Genomic DNA, 17414 nt, shown 5'->3' with positions numbered 1-17414 from the left:
TTGGTGATGACTAAAAGGTTAGTTATAGAAAAGTCACTTAAGACTTAAAAGAGTTACAGTATGACACAAAGTCTGTGTAGAATATGGAGTGCACTTTTCCAACAAATTGAATAGTAGTAGAAATTTTTATATAAAACTCCAGCATACTATCATAAGTCATAACCATTTAATTAAAAGCAATCACAAGTGATCATATTTCCTTCTTCTTATTCTACTTCCACCATGAAAATTTCCCAATTTATGGCTTTCCAAGTAAATTCAGTTGTCCTCAACAGTTTGATTATCCTTCTTCTTCTGCCATTCATTTGGACCGGTCCGGTGGGTCCAGTGGCTAAACACGGATGCCTGGACCGGTGTGGGAATCTATCGATTCCATATCCATTTGGAGTCGGGTCGGATTGCTCCCTCGACCCGTCCTTCAACATCAGCTGCATAACATCCACTTCAACGGATCCTCCAAAAGCGTACATCACCATTCTTGATAAAGAAGTGATCGAAATAAATGAAACTTACGTTCGGGTCAAGTACCCGAGCTTCGTGGCGACCACTTGCTACGATGGCTTGCGGGAATATGAGAAGCATGGTGCGCCCCTGAATCTGTCAGGGACTCAGTACACGCTGTCGTCGGAGAACTGGCTGACTGCCATCGGCTGCGACGATATGGTGCTGGGGACTGAGCAGCCGAACGGGAGTTTAGTGGGGAGCAGCAGCTGCGCCTCGTTTTGCAGCGAGAGTAATCACACCGGCGGCGAGGGATACTGCCCGGATAACGGTTTCTGGTCGGTGCTCGGCAATGGTTGTTGCCGTGCCCCCATTAATGGAGGTAATTTTCAAGCTCTCTCAATATATTTTACTACTGTTACTTTGTAGGTTTTTTCTGTTACTTTCTTGGTGTTTTTTATGGATTATATTTGATACTCCCTCCGTCTCCCATTAAAAGTCACACTTTTCCATTTCGGTTCATCCCCAATTAAGAGTCACACTTCATTTTTATCATAAATAGTAAGTAGGTCTCACATTCCACTAACTTAATTCACTCACATTTTATTATAAAATCAATATAAAAAAATGGGTCCACGTTCTACTATCTTTTTCAACCAACTTTTCTTTACATTTCTTAAAACCCGTGTCTAGTCAAAGAGTGACTCTTAATAAGGTACGGAGGGAGTACTTAATATAGCTGCAATTTTGATTTATACTAAATTTTTTTATAGAAAACAGATCTCAAAACCAATTATATCTGAAAATAATTTAAGCACCAATGATTAGGGATGTCAATTCAACCCGAAACCCGTGGGTCGGCCCGAATAGCCCGGTAAAATGAGCGGGTTAGGGCTGTAATTTTATAACCCGAATACAAAACGGGCTATACGGGTTGGCCCGAATGGGTTGGCGGGTTAAACGAGTTGGCCCGAACGGGTTGTGGGTTGGCCCGACGGGTTGCAACTTTTAATTAAAAAATATTGAGTTTTAGGAATTTTTTGTATTTTTTAATTTCACGTGACACACTTCATTAGTCTTTTTCAATCTACATTCTACACGTTTATACTCAATTCCACATTATCAATTTTCAAGTTCCACCTCAACTCTACCTCAACTCATTATTCCATCATCCCATCACTTCCCATTATTGTTTAACTACCATCAACGCCAAAATTAAGAATTAATCCATCAAAATCTCAATATATTTTATCATTTTAATAATTATTCATGTAAGATATGATTTTTAATTTTAAAATAATTAATGATGACCAATGCTAAAATAATGACACGAACACAAGTTTTAATTGAAATTAATCGATTTAACATTAATTTATCTTTGTTTAGATTATAGTTGATTGAGATGAAAGACTTCTCTCCCAACTATTGAGGAAAACTATGAAAAATTTGAAGATTTTATATGATTCTATCACTAAGAAGAAAAAAATAATTAAAAATAAAAGTCATTTTATTGAGAAAAATTTGATTACAAGAGATTATTTTTTAAAGTTCTTAGGCCCAAATAGCCCGATGGGTTAGCCCGAAACCGACGGGTTAGGGTCAGAGTTGAAAATTTATGGCCCGAAAATTTCATAACCCGAATAGCCCGGACCCAAATAGCCCGACAACCCGAGTGGATTGACCCGAACCCGAACGGGTTGGCCCGATTGACATCCCTACCAATGATTGATCAGTTGATCATATTATTATTATATTTAAAAAATACTCTCCCATCCAAGAAAAATAGTCATATTTTAAAAATGAAAATTTTTTCTCGTACTTTTTCATTTTTTCTCCTCTCTTACCTTTTCTCTTTCTCCATCCTACTTTATCTACTTTTACTTCATTTGCTATTCAAAAAAAAAAATTTATTTTTATGGATAGAGGAAATAGATCATGAACACATAATGAAGACAGATGGAATCAGATAAAGGAAATTAATAAAAATCAAAATAATAATTCACTATCCAAAAATGGACGGTTTCAACTTTCAAGGTTGCAAATATATCGTCAGGGCAATCTAACTCCATCTATTTTCTAATAATTGACGAATCATTTCCATATACAGTATTTATAATTAATATTTTTTACTTTTACTTACTCTCTTACTTTATTCTTTCATTTTATATTCTATTCTCTCTACTTTATCACACTGAACAACAACAAAAAGGAGCTAAGGATAATTTTTAATGTTATTAAGAATATTGATGTCTGTATCTAATTATATAATCAACGTTTCATGAAATGTCTTTATTGTTAGTATTCTAACTAAAATTAGGTACACAAATAGAAGTATTAAGCAAAAATTCTTGCAATTTAAGAATGTTTTCTTTTGCATCATAAATTATGCTTATTTGTAAAAAAATTCAAATACTAGTAATTGCGTCTCAATTTTTGTGTCCTAAAAAAAATCTTGTTTGTTTAATGGTAGCCTACTCTTTTAGTGTATAATAAAAACAAATTAATGTTTTATTGAATCAAAATTCAGATGATCAAAATTATATCATGCATATGCCATTATATTCATCACTTTAGAAGATCAAAATTATGAAGGACTGAGACTAATAGGGATAAGATATTTTATAAATTCTATATGTACCACTGTACCAGATATGAAAAGAGAAAGTTATTTTTTTCACAAAAATAGAAATAAGTCAGTTATCTTGAAACTTCCCGAAATAGAATAACGACTCAATTAGCGTGGAACAAATGAAGTACTTATCTAACTTTAATTTTCTTACTCTGGATTCACTTAACCCTATCCATTAAACAGATCATGTAGGAGGACTGCCTCTATCTATAACTATAAGACTATAACTTGATTTATATATTTACAGGCAGCAGTTACCTAAAAGCAAAGTTAACCGACCTAAGTGGAGCGTCAGTAGGTGGTAGAGTTTTCCCATGCAGCTACGCCTTTATCCAGGAGTCGAGATCAGGAAGTGGAAATCACTCTGCATTTTCGTATAAATTGGAGTTTCTCCAGAATAACTCGAAGGCATTCTCAGATGAGTTTATGGAGACGAAGATGGCGCCAGTGCCGGTGGTGCGGCTCAATTGGCGGATAGGGAATAAGAATTGCAGTCAGCAGCTGTCAAACGACACTAGTTATGCATGTAGAGGTAGGAGTATTTGTGTTGATAAGTATCAAGTTGAAGGATACTATTGCAGCTGCTTTCAAGGATACAAGGGCAATCCTTACCTCACTAGAGGATGCCAAGGTATGTAATAATGATGAATTCTTCCTAATTAGATTTAAGTCAGATAAAACCAATTTTCAGTTAATTAAAACAGTGGGGAGTAGTATATCTGATGCTACACTAAAACCCCAAAATGGAGTTGGAGTAAAATATAAACTTTGGATTTATATTAAAACAATTCCAAACCATTTTTACAAATTTTATGAGTATAAAAAGTACTCCCTCCACCGTGGAAAAATGTCTGATTTTGCTATTTTGAGGTGTTCGTGATTTAAAATCTCATTTGCTTTTTTTCTATTTTAGGTAGGTGAATCACACCACTCAACAAAATTATTATACTCATATGTGGTATATTCTATTATAAAATCAATATATAAAAGTGGAGCTCACGTTCTACTAACTCATTTCCTTCACAAAGTCAATAATTTCTTAAAACTCGAGCAGAGTAAAAATGGATTTATAAATGGCGGACGGAGGGAGTAAGTGAATAGGGAACACTTCTTTTAAGTTTGAGTTAAGGATAAATGGTGGAGTACACCATTTAACGCACATTTGAGTTTAACGTAAATAGTTGAAGAAGTTATAATTACACTAGCTTGATTTATTATATTTCTATGAAACCTTTGATGAAACATGACTATTCTCTTCAATCGGGAGTCTCAGTTTTCTTCAACATGGATTTTAAAAAATGTTAAGAAAATGTGTTGAAAATAGATGGTGGAACTCGAGATGAACGGAGTATTATATTTTAATCATTAGATTTTCTGTTCTTTCTTCTTCTATATTATAGCATATTCCCTACCAGTTGCTAGACCTGGATGCTTGGATCAATGTGGGAATTTATCGATTCCATTTCCATTCGGAATTGGCTCAAATTGCTACATGGATCCAACGTTCGAGATCAGCTGCAATGTCTCCACCAATCCCCCCAAAGCGTATCTCTCCGCTCTCAACGCTGAAATCATAGACCTTAACCTAACCCAAGTTAGGGTTAATTACCCCAAACTAGGTTTCGCCTGCTACAATTCGTCAGAGAGCCGAAGCTTGATCATTGATTTGTCAGCAACTCAGTTCATGCTCTCGAGGCTGAACGTGCTCACCGCCCTTGGCTGCGACGACATGGCAGTGGCCTATGGAAAATCCAAAAACACAACCTTTGTAGGCGGCAGCTGCGCCGCCTCGTGCACCCAGTCCTATGATAGTGAGAGTTACGGTTCCTGCGCAAGATTCTACACGCTTTCTACAGGTTTTGATTGGTATGTTCCAGCCACCGGCTGTTGCCAGACCCCCATTTCTAGAGGTAACCATCACCTTAAACTTTAAGTGTAATTCTACGGAATTGAATTTGAAAGAATCGAATTATAATTCAATTCCAAATCCTTTATTCGATGATATAATTGATATGAAATTGAATTCAAAGAAATTATGCAATGTGTGTATGTGCGTGTGTGTGCAGGTGTGTGTTGTGTGTGTGCAAGGGTGTGTTTAATTGTGCGTATGTGTGTGTGCAGGTATGTGTCTGTGTGTGTATCTGCACAGCTGAGTGTATATGTGTGCAGCTGTGTGAATGTATGTGTGTGTATCTGCAGCCGTGCAGCTGCTGTGTGTATATGTGTGTGTTTATGTGTGCTGTGTGTATATGTGTGGGTGTGTGTGCGCGCAGGCATGTGTGCGTGTGTGTCCAAGTATATTTATCATTTATGTGTGTAAGCTGGTGTTAGTATGTGTGGCATAGTGCAATTTTATGGAATTCAAATTGTGAAATTGGGAGGAATTGGAATTGAAGGCTCCAATTCCAATTCCACATGCCCAATTCCATGATACCGAACGAAGCCTATTGAATTCCCATCACTAGCACACTACACACATCAAGCATTTCATATAGCTGGATGTCTCACAAAGTTAGCTAACATGTGTTAAGTCATAATAGACCACTAAGTAAATGTTCGAGTAATATTTCAATCATCACATTCCGAATAAAGACAATTGTATGTCTAAATGATAAGTATACAATTACAAAAAGCAATGAAGAATTTCTCGTAATAACATAGTGCTCTATTAGACTGTCTGTAAGCAGACAAAAACATTAATAAGTAAATCATAAAATTCTCTAACTAAAAACTCCACATGCAGGCACAGCTTACCTGGAATTAAATTTGACAGACTTAAGTTGGCAATGGCAACGTAGGAAGCTATACCCTTGCAGCTATGTTTACATCACAGAGAAGACTAAATATTCTACTTCTGTTTACCCCCTGGAATATCTTAGTAACTCAACTGAACAAATAGATTTATATATTAGGCCGGTATTGGTGTTAGATTGGAGGATTGGGAAAGAGAAATGCGACGTAGCACAAACAAAAGCAACTACTTATGGTTGTATGGGCAATACTAGTTGTGTTGATTTTGATGAAAATGGTGAAGGCTACCTTTGCCAATGCTTGCAAGGATACCAAGGCAATCCTTACCTCAGACAGGGATGCCAAGGTTAGTAGTCACCCTCTTTTAGCTTTATTTCACAACTTTTGGTTAACTTCTAGTCAATCCAATAACTTACACTCCCTCCGTTCCATAGTAATAGAGTTATTTTGCCATTTTGGTACGTTCCACAGTAACAGAGTCATTTCCCTTTTTAGTAAAAGTCAACACATTTTTCCACACCTACTTTACTCTCTCTAACTTTTTTCTCTCTTCATCTCTATCTTTTTCATTTTCCACTTAATTCTCCCTTTACTTAACTCACCTAACACAATTTTTCTTAATCTCTGTGTCGAAAAGAAATGCCTCCGTTACTATGGAACGGAGGGAGTAAAAGTTAATCATAACTCTTGCACGTTTCTCTATCATCCCATAAAATTAAAATGTTGATGAAATTTGTCATCTAAATCATAGTAATTTTTTCTTAACTTATGGGATTGACCAGAAGTCGACCAAAAGATGTGATTTACTGATAAGTAATGCAAAATGATGATTTTCTTGTGATGCTATTTGGCCTAATAGATATTGATGAATGTGGTGATGATACAATAAATCCATGTATTTTGAATTCAATGTGCATCAATACTCCTGGTTCTGTCACCTGTGTGTGTCCAAGAGGATTTTATGGTGATGGAAGGAAAGATGGCAAAGGCTGTATTAAAGTCACAAAATCCAAGTCCAAGACCATAATCTTGACAGGTAACATTACAGCCATCAAATCAACCGCTTCATAAAATTACCTTTTACAATCTCTTATATGCATATGATAATTAATGTGTCAAGAAAGGATGTTCTGATGAGAGTAAATTTTACATTTAGGTATTGGATCTGCATTAGGGTTTCTACTATTCCTCCTTATGTGCTTTGGGTTGTATAAGATGCTGAAAAAGAGGAGGGAAAAAATGATTAAAGAGAAGTTCTTTAAACGAAATGGTGGTCTTCTCCTGCATCAGCAAACCAATGAAGGTGCACTCGGAAAAACAAAAGTTTTCCCCTCACAAGAGTTGGAGGTTGCTACTGATTACTTTAATGAAAGTCGGATTCTTGGGCGTGGAGGGCAAGGTACTGTCTACAAAGGGATGTTGTCGGATGGTAAGATTGTGGCGGTCAAGAAAGCAAAGTTGGTCGAGGAGAGTCAACTGGAACAGTTCATCAATGAGGTGGTGATACTGTCGCAGATCAATCACAGAAATGTGGTTAAATTGTTGGGATGTTGCTTAGAGACCGAGGTTCCTCTGCTTGTTTACGAATTCATGCCAAATGGGACACTTTTTGAGCTCATTCACAATCCAAATAACGAATTTCCGATCACATGGAGCATGCGCCTGAAGATCGCAACAGATATAGCAGGGGCACTTGCCTACTTACATTATGCATCTTCGGTGCCTATCTATCATCGAGATATCAAGTCTAGTAACATCCTTTTAGATGAAAAATATGTAGTCAAGGTGTCGGATTTCGGAACTTCACGGTCAGTTAATGCTGATCAGACTCATTTGACTACTCTGGTTAAAGGGACGTTCGGATATCTAGATCCGGAGTATTTTCAGTCGAGTCAGTTCACGGAAAAAAGTGATGTTTATAGTTTCGGAGTAGTTATTGTTGAGCTCCTAACCGGACAAAGGGCGATATCTATGGGGAAAACAGACGATGACAGAAGCCTAGCGACACGGTTTCTTACATGCATGGAAGAAAAATGCCTGGACAAAATATTAGATCCTCAAGTTTTAGAACAAGGTAGGATGGAAGAGGTGCTTTTAGTTGCGAGGCTTGCACAAAGGTGTTTGAATCTGAAAGGGAAAAGGAGACCAACAATGAAAGAAGTTTCTACAGAATTGGAAAGTTTTAGGATATCCCAAATGTCTTGCTCCATTGTGAAAGAAGAAGTTGAAGATGAGACAGTTTTTGAAGCTAAGCCATATATCATTTTCAGATATTGAATACTCATGGACAGCCAGTTACAAGAGTCTCTCTGCTTCGTCCTCAGACGCGCATCCATTAATGCACGCAACAACTTAAACATCTCGTAAATCCTATATATTTGCTCTTGTATGTACTGGTGAACTCTGTTGTGTTGAGATATTCACGTGTAAGCTGTCTAGTGTCGAAAATGTAAAATAAAAAGAGATCAACTTAACTGTACAAGTTTCTATACTCAAATTTTTTATTAATTACTTCCAGCTAGCCATCATGAGATGAAACTTTAAGAGCTTGTACATGACATGATTATATATAGACAAACTCTCTTAAATTATGTTAAACCACTCAACAAAGATTATACTGATAAAAAATAAATATATGAGTCAAGTGATGATCCAGCCATTATGCTTTTGATATTGATTGCTTTCGATTAATTTTATTGAACAAACAACAGGAGTTGACTTGAGAAGTCTTGGTCGCGTTTACTCGTGTTATTCACTTTGTGGATGATATTGGCCTCAACTTGGGAAACTAAATAATGATGAAGCATTACTCAATAGTAAGATGCTTCTCTTCCATCCAATAAATTTGAGATTCGAGTCTTCACAGGGTAAATCAAACCATTATTAATTCTCATTTCTTAAAAATAACTTGGATAAGTATTCAATAGAATTTCTTACAAGATTATAACTTACTGACCGTGTTTCATGGACCACGTATATGTTGGACAAAGCAACTTTGATGACTAAGAGTGTGTTTTTTGCTTTCTTGGTGAATAGAAAAGTCACTTATGAGATATGACATAAAGTCATAGTGGCTGAGTAGAAATTTTCCTTCTCTAATAAAACTCCAGCGTATATCATAATTCATAACCATTTAAAAGCAATCACAAGTTCATACTATTTCCATATTCTTATTTTTCTTCCATCATTAAATTTTTCTTTTTTAGTAAAAACACATTTCTTCTCACTAACTTTACTCTCTCTTACTTTATTCTCTCTTCATCTCTCAACCTTTTTTATTTCTACTACTACTTTATTTTTTCTTTACTTACCCACCTAACACAATTTTTTTTTATCTCCGTGCCGAAAAGAAATGTCTCCACTACTATGGAACGGAAGGAGTATATAATACTATGAAATAGAAGTTGACTTGAAAGTCTTCGTCGTGTTTGCCCATGTTTCGGGTTTACGCTTCTCCTCCATCTAATATATTTGTGGTTCGAGTCATCCCAGGATAAGGAATTATTGATTCTCAGTTGAAAAAACTTGGACATGTATTTGGTAGAATTGCTTACTAGATTGTGACCGATTGACTCGGTTCATCGACCATATAGTAGTACTAGTATATTTTGGAAAAATCAACTTGGATAGCTACTTAATTGGAATATCTAATTGTCGAGTATGAGCTAATTTAATTCTTCTTCTATCTGCAAGATTGTACGTGCAGTGGTTCATCGACCACACATATGTTGGAAAAATCAACTTAAAAGCAATCACAAGTGATCATATTTCCTCCTCTTCATTAAAATTTCCCAAATTATGGCTTTCCAAGTAAATTCAGTTGGCCTCATCAGTTTGATCATCCTTCTTCTTCTGCCATTCATTTCGACCGGTCCGGTGGCTAAACCCGGATGCCCGGACCGGTGTGGGAAGCTATTGATTCCATATCCATTTGGAATCGGGCCGGATTGCTCCCTCGACCCGTCCTTCAACATCAGCTGCATAACATCCACTTCAACGGATCCTCCAAAAGCGTACATCACCATTCTTGATAAAGAAGTGATCGAAATAAGTGAAACTTACGTTCGGGTCAAGTACCCGAGCTTCGTGGCGACCACTTGCTACGATGGCTTGCGGGAATATGAGAAGCACGGTGCGCCCCTGAATCTGTCAGGGACTCAGTACACGCTGTCGTGGGAGAACTTGCTCACCGCCATCGGCTGCGACGATATGGTGCTGGGAACTCAACAGACAGACGGCGGTACCAGTTTGGCGGGGACCAGCTGCGCCTCGTTTTGCACCGGCGGCGAGGGCTACTGCCCCGATAACGGTTTCTTGACGGTGCTCGGCAATGGTTGTTGCCGTGCCGGCATTACCGGAGGTCATTTTCAACCTCTCTCACTATATTTCTTGGTGTTTATATGGATTATGTTTTACTCTAAACAATTATATACCTACAAATAATTTAAGCACCAATGATTTAGGTGATCACCATACTAGAAAAATAATTAAAGAATGATCTTGTTTTGAGTTCATATAACCCTATTTTTTTTATATTTCTTCGGTCCCACTTTAAGAGTCCTGATTTGGCATTTCAGAGCACTCCCAATGCACTCGGCGATAAAAACCAGCGTTTTAACGCCGGGTATCGCCGAGTATTCGCCGGCAATGGGGAGAAGTCGGCGTTTTTCCGGCGTTAATTCTACCGAATTAACGCCGGTTCCCGTTTTAACGCCGATTTATCGCCGAGTGAACGCCGGCCACTGTAGGGCGCGTTCGGCGTATTTTCGGCATTTTTTTTTTTTTTAATACCCAACGGCTATTTTTACTCCCCTATAAATACACACCTTCTCTTCATTCTCTCCCCATCCTCATCCCTTTTCTCTCTTCATTCTCTCCTCATCCTCATCCATTTTCTCTCTTCATTTATTTTCTCTCTCTCCATCTATATTTAATGAATTCTGAATCATCTTCTCATTCTCGGTCCGACGAGGAGATATCTCATTCTTCTTCCGAAGAGGAGGTACCTCCCGCTCCCACCGGATGGGATGTCGCGGGTTTCGCCAACAACCCAGTCAACAACTATATCTCCCGTTTCATACAAAGCGAGCTTGCTCGAATGCAGCAGCCACCCCAACGGCCAATCCGCAGGCGGCGCCGATACATCCCCCGCGACCACGCTGGTGGGCACGATCGGCTGTTCGCCGATTATTTTGCTGAGGAACCACGTTATCCGGCAGATGTATTTCGTCGCCGATTCAGAATGCGCCGCTCCCTCTTCCTGCGCATTGTTAATGCGTTGTCCGCGCGTTACCCCGAGTTCCGGCTCCAACGAGACGCCACAGGGAAGCTCGGTCTATCGCCCCTGCAGAAATGCACTGTTGCCATCCGACAATTGGCATATGGAGGGTCCGCCGACATGTTCGATGAGTATCTGCAATGCGGCGAGACGACTGGCAACGAGTGCCTGAAGAATTTTTGTCAGGGCGTGCGAGAGATATTTGGGGGGCACTACCTTCGCTCGCCGGACGCAGCTGACTGCCAGTTCCTGCTGGATTGGCACTGGAGGACCCACGGCTTTCCGGGGATGCTCGGCAGCATCGATCGTATGCACTGGCAGTGGAAGAACTGCCCAACCGCGTGGCGAGGCCAGTTCACTACCGGCTACAAAGGTACGCATCCCACCATCATTCTTGAAGCCGTTGCCGACCAACGGCTTTGGATTTGGCATGCTTATTTTGGTATAGCCGGGTCGAACAACGACCTAAATGTTCTCAATTCCTCGCCCCTTTTCAACGAGCGGATCAATGGGTTAGGCCCCTCCATCGAATTCACGGCCAATGGCAATGTGCATAACATGGGGTACTACCTGGCTGACGGCATCTATCCGCAATGGCCCGTGTTTTTGAAGACGATCAGATGCCCAATCGGAGATAGTAGAAAGTATTTTGCCCGAGCGCAAGAGTCTGCGCGCAAGGATGTGGAGAGGGCGTTTGGGGTGCTCCAATCACGATTTGCACTGGTAAAGGGCCCGACGCGCTTTTACTACCAGGGGGATATTGCCGACATCATGTATGCGTGCATCATCATGCATAACATGATCATCGAGGATGAACATGAAGGCGTCCTCAACGTCACCAACGACACCAGTGTTGCATCATCGAGTCACGGTGTCTCAACCGAGTCCGAGTCCGCCCGCCGGGGTGTACCGTACAACGAACATGAACGGTTCAAGGCGTTCATGGACATACACCAAAAGGAGGCCCATCGAGCACTACAACACGATATGATCGAAGAATTGTGGGCAAATAGAAACCGCGCCCACCGCCCTTGAATTTTTTTTTTCCATTCCTGTACTATTTTTTTTTATTAATTTTCGTCGTTGTAATGTTTACTCGTGTTTAATACAACGAACTTTATTACTATTATTTGTTTTGTCTTATAAATTAAATTAGCTAGCTTTATTATATACAAAAATAAAACAATTAAATTAGTAATGATGTAAAAATGAAATGTTGAGTTAGGGAGAAATAAGGGAGAAACCATTGGAGCAGTTGGCTAAAAGTTGGCTAAAAACTGGGGATAAATTTTGGTGCTGATGTGGTGCTGATGTGGCAGGAGTTAGGGAGAAATAAGGGAGTTTTTAGGGAGTATTGGGAGTGCTCTTAGTCCATCTCATTTTAGGAGTCATCATAGTTACAATATTTCATAAATGGTCATCATATTCTACTAATCTCATTTCACTTATAATTAAATAGTAGTATACAAAAATGAGACTCACGTTCAATTATCTTTTATTATTTGACTGCCTCGATCTATAACTTGATTTATACATTTACAGGCAGCAGTTATCTAGAAGCAAAGTTAACCGACCTAAGTGGAGTGTTGGTAGGTGGTAGTAGAGCTTTCCCGTGCAGCTACGCCTTTATCCAAGAGGCGACATCAGCAAGTGGAAATCACTCTGTATTTTCGTATAAGTTGGAGTTTCTACAGAATAACTCAAAGGCATTCTCGGATGAGTTTACGGAGACGATGATGACGCCGGTTCCGGTGGTGCGGCTCAAATGGCGGATTGGGAATAAGAATTGCAGTCAGCAGCTGACCAATGATCCTAGTTATGCATGTAGAGATACGAGTATTTGTCGTGATAAATCTGTTGTTAATGGTGATGGATACCATTGCAAATGCTCTCAAGGAAACAAGGGCAATGCTTACCTCATCGGAGGATGCCAAGGTATGCACTGTAATCAGGATTAATAGCCAATTAAATCATCAAGTATGTCACTTTGAAATTAGGGTTGAAATATTAAATAGTAAACGTCAATTTTGGTCCTAAACACATGACCAAAATACGAATTTGGTCCAAAACATTCAATTTTTGAAAAACAGGTCCATAACAAATGATCAAATCCTTATTGAAGTGGTCTTTTGTGTATAGTTCCGTAAAAAAACTAACGGTCATGTCACAGTGCAATTAGCATTGACCGTAAGAGTGTAAAAAAAATGACTACTTCGACGACATTTTTATTTGTTATGGACTTGTTTTTCAAAAAATGAATATTTTGAACCAAATTCGTATTTTGGCTGTTTATGACCAAAATTGACCTTTACCCAATATTAAATTGTGAAGTTTTAATATTTCTCAATTGTCCATTCATGTATAATTTCCTGATTTAATATTCCATTTTCAAAATTTATGAGACGGACTAGAATTTGACTAAACTTTGTGTTTTAAATGGATAATATTTCAGTGAAATATATACTAAACTCTTTATGAACCATTATCATCATTAGATGACGTCATACGAGATCCTAAACACAAATGCTTGGTGGATCAATGTGGGAATTTATCGATTCCATATCCATTCGGAATTGGGAGAAATTGCTACATGGATCCATCTTTCAATATCAGCTGCAATGCCTCGACGAACCCCCCCAAAGCATACCTCTCCGCTCTCGATGCAGAAATCTACGACCTTAACCTAACCCAGATTAGGGTCAATTACCCCAAATCAGCTTTCAATTGCTACAATTCGTCAGACAATCGGAGCTTGATCATTGATCTGACAGCAACTCAGTTCACACTGTCGACGCAGAACGTGCTCACTGCCTTTGGCTGCGACGACATGGCGGTGGCCTACGGAAAATCCAACAACACAAGCTTTGTAGGAGGCACCTGCGCCGCCTCGTGCAGCTCCAATGATCTTGACGATTACTCTAATTACGGTTCCTGCGCAGGATTCTCTATGCTTTCTACAGGTTTTGATCGGTATGATACGGCCATTGGCTGTTGCCAGACCCCCATTTCTAGAGGTAACTATCACCTTAAACTACACTTAAAACAAACTTATTGTATAAGGATACAAATTTGAAGACGCAATTACTATGTTAGGAGAATTTGAAATTAAAAAAAAAAAATCATCCTTATTTTTTCAAAACACTTTCATTTGCGTTCCTTAATTTTAGTTGTTACACTAAAATTGAAGACCCCTTTAAAAACACAAATTACCCTTCTTAATTGACTAAAAAAATATCCAGTGCATTTCATATATCTGAATCATTGAATTTCTCAATATGCAGGGATAACTTACCTGGAAGCAAATTTGACAGACTTAAGTGGGAAATGGCTACGTAGGAAGCTTTTTCCTTGCAGCTACGCTTACATCGCAGAGAAGAAGACTTCATATTTTAGTTACCCGTTGAAATATCTTAGTAATTCAACTGCACCATTCATAGAGGAAAATTATATTAAGCCGGTTTTGGTGTTAGATTGGAGGATTGGGAAAGAGAATTGCAATGTAGCAAAAACAAATGCAACTACTTATGGTTGTAAGGGCAATGCTACTTGTGTTGATTTTGAAGGAAATGTTGGAGGTTACATCTGCGTCTGCTTGAAAGGATACCAAGGCAATCCTTACCAGGGATGCCAAGGTTAGTACTCTCCCCTTTCTTTTGCTTCTAAACTTATTAGGAGGAGTGAGATTTTAGGGGCGTCAACTATATTAGTTTCCGCTCGTTACACAATTAAGTTATCCAACCAATTTCCTAAAACCCGTGTCAAAACAAACTGACGCCCCTATACTAGTATATGGCTATATGCTATTCATTGTCACTCCTCTTTGGTTGATAAAATGAGAAATAAGGAAAATTGAAAAAAATATTAGCAATAAAATAGTATCACATCAATACTTTCTATTTTTTGAAATTTATAATTATGAATTGTTTATTCGTGTAATTTGATTTGGACAAGCCTTTATAACTCGTTCTATTTCTGAAATTGTATTGAGTTTGCATATAACTTGATTACTTAATTTTCCAATCTTGATACACTAAAACATACTACTACAAGGCATGCATATTGAATTAATTAATTCATGGTTGAGTTCTTTTAACGCTCAACTTCAGGGAAGTTGAAAAAATATTTTAAGATTACTAGCCCACTTTTTTATAATAGTAATAATAATAAATAATGTTAGATAATGGACTCTTACAGAGTATTTATACTTAAACTAGTGTGCAACTTTTCATGTTAAATTATATAGATAATGATAAGTAATGCAGAATGATGCTTTTCTTGTGATGCTATTGGGCCTAGTAGATATTGATGAATGTGGTGATGTTAAAACCAATCCATGCAATTCAATTTCAAGTTGCACCAATACTCCTGGTTCTGTTACCTGTGTGTGTCCAAGAGGATTTTATGGTGATGGGAAGAAAGATGGAAAGGAATATGCAAGTGGCTGTATTAAGCACAAACAATCCAATACCAAGACCATAATCTTGACAGGTAACATTACAACCTTAAAATCAACCACTGCATATTACAATCTATTATATGCATATCATCATTTATTACAAAAAATTTCAATAAAGGATGTTCTGATGAGAGTAAATTTTACATTTAGGTATTGGATCTGCATTAGGCTTTGTACTATTCCTCCTTATGTGCTTTGGGTTGTATAAGATGCTCAAAAAGAGAAAGGAAAAAATGGTTAAAGAGAAGTTCTTTAAGCGAAATGGTGGTCTTCTGCTACAACAGCAAACCAACGAAGGTGCACTCGGAAAAACAAAAGTTTTCCCCTCACAAGAGCTGGAGGTTGCTACTGATTACTTTAATGAAAGTCGGATTCTTGGACGCGGAGGGCAAGGCACGGTCTACAAAGGAATGTTGTCGGATGGTAAGATTGTGGCGGTCAAGAAAGCAAAGTTGGTCGAGGAGAGTCAACTGGAACAGTTCATAAATGAGGTGGTGATACTGTCGCAAATCAATCACAGAAATGTGGTCAAATTGTTGGGATGTTGCTTAGAGACCGAGGTTCCTCTGCTTGTTTACGAATTCATGCCAAATGGGACTCTTTTTGAGCTCATTCACGATCCAAATAATGAATTTCCAATCTCTTGGAGCATGCGTTTGAAGATCGCATCAGATATAGCAGGCGCTCTGGCCTACTTACATCATGCATCTTCTATGCCTATCTATCATCGAGATATCAAGTCTAGTAACATCCTTTTAGATGAAAAATATGTTGTCAAGGTGTCGGATTTCGGAACTTCACGGTCAATTAATGCAGATCAGACTCATTTGACTACTCTGGTTAAAGGGACGTTCGGATATCTAGATCCGGAGTATTTTCAGTCGAGTCAGTTCACGGAAAAAAGTGATGTTTATAGTTTTGGAGTAGTTATTGTCGAGCTCCTAACCGGGCAAAGGGCGATATCTATGGGGAAAACAGATGATGACAGAAGCCTAGCAACACGATTTCTTACATGCATGGAAGAAAAATGCCTTGACAAAATTTTAGATCCTCAAGTTTTAGAGCAAGGTAGGATGGAAGAGGTGCTTTTAGTTGCGAGGCTTGCACAAAGGTGTTTGAATCTGAAAGGGAAAATGAGACCAACAATGAAAGAAGTTTCTACAGAATTGGAAAGTTATAGGATATCCCAAATGTCTTGCTCCAATGTGAAAGAAGAAGTTGAGGATGAGACAGTTTTTGAAGCTAAGCCTATATCATTTTCAGATATTGAATACTCATGGACAGCCAGTTACAAGAGTCTCTCTCCTTCGTCCTCAGATGCGCATCCATTAATGCACGCAACTTAAACTTCTCGTAAATCATACTACTATATATTTGCTCTTGTATGTACTTGTGAACTCTGTTATGTTGAGATATTCATGTGTAAGTTGTCCCATGTCGAATATGTGAAGTAAAAAGAGATCAACTTAATTACATGTTTCTGTATTCAAGTTTTTTCTTAAATACTTCCAGCTATCTATCAGTGTGGTTTTGACACATTATACCGATTCATGAATCTCTCGTTGGTTAGAGAAATCCAGAGTAGTTCAAAACCATGAAAATGAGCGGAAGTATAACGACAGATGTTGGAATAAAGAGATCAAAAAAATCTGTTATTCTGCTTTTGGAAACAAGAAGAAATTCAGCACAACATATTTTAGCAACAAAATCGACGAACCTAAGGCCAACCCCAGCTCTAAGCAGACTAACTGCATAAGGATCATTCCTAACAAATAAAAAAAACAGTTATAGCGAATTAAGAACTCAAAGACATACAAAAATGGTTAGAAGAATCAAGAATGCTCAACAGCCTTGAGATA

The 17414-nt window shown here is 38.3% G+C and overlaps 4 protein-coding genes across 4 annotated transcripts; all 4 read left to right on the top strand.

Moving 5' to 3' along the window:
* Nucleotides 1-240: 240 nt before the first annotated feature.
* LOC125221487 (wall-associated receptor kinase 3-like) lies at nt 241-5003 on the top strand. The gene is made up of 3 exons (XM_048123608.1): nt 241-823; nt 3318-3701; nt 4471-5003. Exons 1-3 carry the CDS (start codon nt 241-243, stop codon nt 5001-5003), a joined length of 1500 nt encoding a protein of 499 aa, XP_047979565.1.
* A 1106-nt stretch (nt 5004-6109) lies between these two features.
* On the top strand, nt 6110-8210 carry LOC125224203 (wall-associated receptor kinase-like 1). The gene is made up of 3 exons (XM_048127562.1): nt 6110-6167; nt 6681-6857; nt 6978-8210. Exons 2-3 carry the CDS (start codon nt 6731-6733, stop codon nt 8096-8098), a joined length of 1248 nt encoding a protein of 415 aa, XP_047983519.1. The 5' UTR covers nt 6110-6167; nt 6681-6730; the 3' UTR covers nt 8099-8210.
* A 1396-nt stretch (nt 8211-9606) lies between these two features.
* On the top strand, nt 9607-10500 carry LOC125221486 (wall-associated receptor kinase 4-like). The gene is made up of 2 exons (XM_048123607.1): nt 9607-10213; nt 10399-10500. Exons 1-2 carry the CDS (start codon nt 9620-9622, stop codon nt 10498-10500), a joined length of 696 nt encoding a protein of 231 aa, XP_047979564.1. The 5' UTR covers nt 9607-9619.
* Nucleotides 10501-10754: 254 nt separating this feature from the next.
* LOC125221485 (wall-associated receptor kinase 2-like) lies at nt 10755-17025 on the top strand. Its single transcript, XM_048123606.1, has 7 exons — nt 10755-11472; nt 11617-11970; nt 12642-13034; nt 13595-14113; nt 14381-14731; nt 15399-15587; nt 15706-17025. The coding sequence occupies exons 1-7, from the start codon at nt 10755-10757 to the stop codon at nt 16899-16901; spliced, it is 3720 nt and encodes a 1239-aa protein (XP_047979563.1). The 3' UTR covers nt 16902-17025.
* The last annotated feature ends 389 nt before the right edge of the window (nt 17026-17414 follow it).

This window comes from Salvia hispanica, chromosome 4 (genome assembly GCF_023119035.1).
Source record: "Salvia hispanica cultivar TCC Black 2014 chromosome 4, UniMelb_Shisp_WGS_1.0, whole genome shotgun sequence".
Lineage (NCBI taxonomy): Eukaryota > Viridiplantae > Streptophyta > Magnoliopsida > Lamiales > Lamiaceae > Salvia > Salvia hispanica.
The sequence above is the reverse complement of the archived record's forward strand: the minus strand, read 5'-3'. Positions and strand labels throughout refer to the sequence as shown.

Coding starts and splice junctions, on each gene's coding strand:
- LOC125221487 (XM_048123608.1), top strand. CDS start 241: ATGGCTTTCCAAGTAAATTCAGTTGTCCTCAACAGTTTGATTATCCTT. Junction 824..3,317: donor CCGTGCCCCCATTAATGGAG/GTAATTTTCAAG, acceptor ATATATTTACAG/GCAGCAGTTACCTAAAAGCA. Junction 3,702..4,470: donor CCTCACTAGAGGATGCCAAG/GTATGTAATAAT, acceptor TCTATATTATAG/CATATTCCCTACCAGTTGCT.
- LOC125224203 (XM_048127562.1), top strand. CDS start 6,731: ATGTGCATCAATACTCCTGGTTCTGTCACCTGTGTGTGTCCAAGAGGA. Junction 6,858..6,977: donor CAAGACCATAATCTTGACAG/GTAACATTACAG, acceptor TTTTACATTTAG/GTATTGGATCTGCATTAGGG.
- LOC125221486 (XM_048123607.1), top strand. CDS start 9,620: ATGGCTTTCCAAGTAAATTCAGTTGGCCTCATCAGTTTGATCATCCTT. Junction 10,214..10,398: donor CTCTCTCACTATATTTCTTG/GTGTTTATATGG, acceptor TTGGCATTTCAG/AGCACTCCCAATGCACTCGG.
- LOC125221485 (XM_048123606.1), top strand. CDS start 10,755: ATGAATTCTGAATCATCTTCTCATTCTCGGTCCGACGAGGAGATATCT. Junction 11,473..11,616: donor GTTCACTACCGGCTACAAAG/GTACGCATCCCA, acceptor TCAATGGGTTAG/GCCCCTCCATCGAATTCACG. Junction 14,114..14,380: donor CCAGACCCCCATTTCTAGAG/GTAACTATCACC, acceptor CTCAATATGCAG/GGATAACTTACCTGGAAGCA.